Raw genomic sequence first — 5,677 nt, forward strand, 5'->3', positions numbered from 1 at the left:
GAGCTCGCAGGCGATTTTTTTCTCTCGGGAGAAAATCGCAGATGGTCGCAGCTCGTACCGTGTGAGAAGAATTACGGGCCGATCCGAGACGTTACGAGCACCTCCCGTCCTCCCGATAATTTTCAAATATATATTAAAAAAATTGGATGCTGTCTGTTTAAATTCGTGTCGTATGTGCGGTTGAATGAGACATAAAAAAAAATCGGATGCTGTCTGTTTAAATTCGTGTCGTATGTGCGGTTGAATGAGACGATTTGGCGATCCATCTGAAGTTGACCAATCAGAAGATGACAAAAACCATATTCTATAATCATTTTAGTTTAATTATACAGTTCTATTTTTTATTTGTTATTCCGAATGTGCCAAATTTGCTGTTCAGCTTTATGAATGAATATGCCTGTTGTATTTCCGGCAAAACGAGCAGAAATTCAGAAATGGCCTACTCCCTCAATTTCAATTCAATTTCAATTTTCTATTTATTTTTATTTCGAACTATTAAAAATACAAAAGGAAAAAAACACATAATAAATATACAAATAAATACCAATAAAAAAAAATCTACAAATATAAATTATTATTATAATTTTTTTTTACATATATTCAACCTGTTCGAAATAAAAAAAAGGGTAGGTAGAAGCCCTAGGCTTATTAAATCCTACCCTCAGTAATTACCAATACCAAATCACAATCAGCCATAATAAATCAGACATACCATTTTGAATAATACAAAAATACTAGTCCAAATTACGTCCTACTTTATCTATCTATTAAGATAAAAAAGACAAACAGAAACAAAATCAAGCAGCGTTAACAACAATGTTGAAATTCTCACTCTCACCCCCCACTTCTGTATTTATCAAAAATAAATCTTTTATACTAATGCTTATGTCAGAGTTTGTAAAATCGTAGTAAATTCGTGTCGTGTGTGACTGCCTCCGTACGATTTTCGGATAAACTCAATCGTGACATGTGCCAGAGCTCACGACGTTCTGACCTACAGAATCGCACCGTGTACGCCCGCCTTAATGGGAAAGCTGAATTTTTCAGCAGTTGAAAACATTCCCCCCTACCCCCAGACCTCAGACTTTTAAACAGTAGTGTATATTCTACATGCAAACTTAAGGCTTGTTTTCCACATGTGTGTGATTATACAGTTATGATATTAAAATATCTGTACTAAGATCAGCATGAGCATATGGTCATTATTGATCGGCTGATATCATTTTCACATAATGAGTGTTCTCAAATTTCTCATATTCATATCGTAATGAAGAGGTCATCGAGTTCAAGCCCCTTTTTCTTTGTCTCTAGTTCAGTGAAAATGTGTTCCATCCAGTCTAATTCAGGGTGCCTTTGCCTCAGGGAGGAGAGAGGGAAGGGAATCTGATTGAGTTTATAGACTGGAAGCTGGGGCCTGTAATTCCAAACTCAGTTTGTTTAGTTCTCGCCTGCAAGGTTCACCTTTTATTTGCTGCTCTGATGGTCTTGAGGGCTTTTGGCACACGACAGAGAAGGTGAAACAAATACTGCTTGGGGCATTTTAGAATGAAGTTTTCTTTGTACTGCAGTGGCTCAAAGAGTAGAAAATTCTAGTGTGGCTCATGGATTACTGATGTTTAAAATCCTTTATCTTCATTAACTCAACCAATTTGTCTCTGTTGTGTCAGTCGAAGAAACAGTAGCTCATCTTCATTCTCATTAACTCTGTTTATGTGCAAACTCACATACCAACTGCTAATAACTCTTTTTTTAAAAGTCAACATAAAACTAAATTCAGCCTAATGATGCAATGGTCTTGCATAATCATGCACAATTCATCGTAACTTTAGCAATACCAAGGTCATGGGTTTGATTACCAGGGAATACATGAACTAATAAAAAGTATACCTTGAATGGTGTGTAAGTCACTTTGGATAAAAGCATCTACTAAATGCATAAATGTAAATGAATGCCTTTTATTTATTTTTTATCTCCTGCTAATCACCTGCTTTTTTCTGTTATGTAATGAGCTCTTTTCATTATAAATACTATTGCTGTGTCACGCTGCTGCTACTGTGAAGGAGCGAGGAGCAAAGGAGCAAGGAGGCGTAGGGGAATCCGTGAAGAAATTCTTTATTTTACAAAAAGGAATGTATACGTTAATACATAAGACGTTTGTGTTGACCTATAGCATGCATATATTTCATGAAAAAAACTTCTATTATGAGCAGGCTTGCCTAGCATCTACATTTGAAACAACAAACTTGAGCGCACAAAGAGATGCCACGTGGCTGCTGTCAAACCCGAATGCACGGATCCAATACTGATACACATGCGTTTTCTTTCTCAGATGTTTACATTTAGTTAAGACAAAACCGACTGTACTAACGAGGATAATCACCAGGACGGCCATTTTGACGTAATTTTTTTGTGTCTACTTGGAAAAACAAACAAAGTAAGCGCAACAAGCTGCGAAAAATAACTAAATTTGGTAGTCGCGAGGCAGCGCGATATGCGTGCTATGGATGTGACCGTGAGCGCATAGGAAACCCCCTTTGGAGCACGCGAGTATCGAATGGCTTATACTTAAAAAATATGCAAATTATACAGTTTTGTGACGATGCAACAATGACTCGATTAGGCAAGTGACAATTCTGTCGACTGTCCCGAAACCTGAGCAAAAGACTTATATCGCAGCATGTGGTAGTGCAGAAGAGATGCGCAGTTGCTTTGAGAAAATGCACAGAATTGCATTTTGGATACAATAGGCCATTAAACAAAACACATTTTTGTGGTCTGTCTAAAGTTATAGCATAACTTGTTTTAAACCCACAACTTTCAGAGAGATTAAAAATATAAAAATTCTGGCCAATATTTATAATTCGGCACTACTTTATTTAATTAAACAAAAATAAAACAATAAAAACTAATTAGAATCCTTTAGTCTTTGCAACTTTACAGATCTTCTTTATGCACCAAGAGCTTGTAACACTCCAAAGAGAAAGGAAAAATTGAAATCGCATCGTATGACCCCTTTAAGAATCCAAGACACAAGGAGGTTACAGGACTGCAGGGCTGCTGAACGCAACACTTCTGTCATGTTGCCCATAGCACTGCCTTCATCACACAGAGTAATGTAGTACTGGCTTATATAAGCAACCGTCATACCCCTTATCAGCAAATGTTTAACTTACAATCAATAGAAACTAGTCATTTGTATTTATGAAATTGACATATGAGTCTGGTCTGGTGAGAATAGAAATAGGACTGAGTAGACATTGTGAATGTGTTGAAAGTGTATTCCTATACACTTTGATTTAAAAGTTGTTTTTGAATTAAATTATTACTTTTATTAATCAAGGATGCATTAAATTGATCAAAGTGTCATTAATGAAGACATCTATATTGTTACCAAAGATTTCTGTTTCATAGAAATTCCAGGAAGTTAACAAAGCGTTGGACACCAGCGGCTGAACTCTTGACATTGAACGAGCTGCATGAGTTATGAAGCGTGGCATTAAATTTAAGTATGCAGAACAGAGTGAATATGAAAAGCACCATACAGGGGTTAAGAGAAAGATGAGTGACCCAGGGAGAGGGAGAGAGAGAGAGACGAAATGATGTTACCCTGATGTTAAATCACTATACCACGGTTGTCCTCGCCAATTGAGTCCCTTTCATTTGTATTGTGGTGTGTTAATCAGTGCTATCTGGCAGCAAGGGCTCTAAGCAGCGGGGCTTTGGCAAAGGCAGCACCTGCCTGCGGTACACATTGATACATCTGATGCCCATTTTACTGATAATGAGTTCGATAAGCCCTTTATGTGTCACCAAATGCATCTTTGATTAGAATCCTCCTCTTGACCTCTTGTTCAAAACTCTGTCTTTGTTCTTTCAGAGATGAATGATGTTTCCCTTTGTGATGTGAAGTCCTGGAAAGCCTTACAGAATTACGCAATTTAATCACATCTTTTATAAATCAAAGGTTCCTTGTCATGGTCTCGTTGGTCAGAACTGCCTCGAGGTTCTTATAAATTGGTTCTAAGAAATTGAAAATGCACATGAATTCTGGTTTATAGTTTACTCAAAAATGATAGATTTCTCAAAAATGTAAAAAAAAAAAAAACTTGAATTATTACTATTAATAATGTAAATGTATGCAGTATATTTATTATTATGTACTCACTCCCTTGTTGTTCTAAACCAGTGTTGTTATTGTTAACTAAAACTTAAACTAATAAATACTAAGTTAATTAAAATATTTTTTGGTAATTGAAATAAAGCTGAAATAATGAAATATGAATATTAGATAAAAAAACAAAAATGCTAAAAATAAATAAATAGTAATATAAAATAAATTTGTGGCAACTGGTTCATCAGTTTAACAGTGAATATGACTTCTGATTTGTATACAAACATTTTTTTTAAACTGGAAATTGGATAAGTAAAGGCTCTTTAAATATGTACAATTATTTAAAAATTATTTATTGATTTATTATTTTTATATTTAATTGCATTGTGAAACATTAAATCAATTATTTTAATTATTTGCAAAAGTTATTTATTTACATTTCTGTTTTTGGCATGCATTTATAATTGATTCTTGTTCTTTATTCAAAATAACCTTGTCTTTCTCTGAATTACAAATGTACCAGCATGTGTCCTTCTGCACAGGATAAAGATAAACAGGCATGGATAATTGCATTTTTTGTATGTGTTAATGTGTGTTTGTTTGTGTATGTGTTTGCCAACTGGAATTGAACCAATAAAACCTAATGGAAAACCTTCCTCAGTCAAACTAATGGACATATTATTCAGGCACTGCAGTGGATTTGAATTAATTTTAGTTTAACTTGCATATCACCTTAGAAAATGTAATACCATGTTTTGGGAAATGTAGAATGGTAATTTCTTGGTATTCTTTGAAGAACATTTCTGAGGGTCAGAGAACAGTTTATTTCTGCATTATGTCCTTTTGGCTAAAAGACGTTAGATGAGTCATTGTGAGAATTGTTCATCGTAATTAAATTGTTCATCAAAGTACATATATTCCCTTTCATGTTTTTGTGGATTATAGATATATCTGTCTTTCTGACATCGCTCTTTGACACTTCCTTGCCGTCATACTGAAAACTCAAGTGATTAATTGTTGGGTGCTTTTATGATTCACACTGTGAAGACCGCGTACTGTTGGAAAGGGGCATAGTAACTCGTACTGAATAGTTGATTATTTTTATTAATTTTTTTGTCAGTCAAAATATACTGAGTCATATCATAATAAAATGCTTTCTTTTGTGAAGTGCACAGAATTGCATTTTGGATACAATAGGCCATTAAACAAAACACATTTTTGTGGTCTGTATAAAGTTATAGCATAACTTGTTTTAAACCCACAACTTTCAGAGAGATTAAAAATATAAAAATTCTGGCCAATATTTATAATTCGGCACTACTTTATTTAATTAAACAAAAATAAAACAATAAAAACTAAAATCAGTCACTTTAAATGCCAAGTCACCTTTATCAATATAGCGCTTTATACAATAAAGATTGTTTTTTTTTAAAGCTTTGAAAATACATTTAAAACTTTGAAAATAACTATAAAGCAACTATAAATAACATTTTATTTGAAGATTTTACATTTGTAGATGGTCTAAAGCAAAAGAGTTGTACAAATTCAGAAAATCTTTTAGAGCTC

At 34.0% G+C, this 5,677-nt stretch overlaps 1 protein-coding gene across 1 annotated transcript in view; it reads left to right on the forward strand.

Moving 5' to 3' along the window:
• The window catches only part of LOC107561481 (lipoma HMGIC fusion partner homolog), an 8,323-nt gene extending 4,289 nt beyond the window's left edge, over positions 1 to 4,034 (forward strand). The window contains exon 3 of the mRNA XM_016245937.1: positions 3,878 to 4,034. Within this exon, the coding sequence (XP_016101423.1) occupies positions 3,878 to 3,942 (65 nt within the window). The 3' untranslated portion in view covers positions 3,943 to 4,034. The remainder of the gene's footprint in view (positions 1 to 3,877) is intronic.
• The last annotated feature ends 1,643 nt before the right edge of the window (positions 4,035 to 5,677 follow it).

The sequence above is a fragment of the Sinocyclocheilus grahami genome, unplaced genomic scaffold (assembly GCF_001515645.1).
Source record: "Sinocyclocheilus grahami isolate Dianchi unplaced genomic scaffold, SAMN03320097.WGS_v1.1 scaffold774.1, whole genome shotgun sequence".
NCBI classification, from domain to species: Eukaryota; Metazoa; Chordata; class Actinopteri; order Cypriniformes; family Cyprinidae; genus Sinocyclocheilus; species Sinocyclocheilus grahami.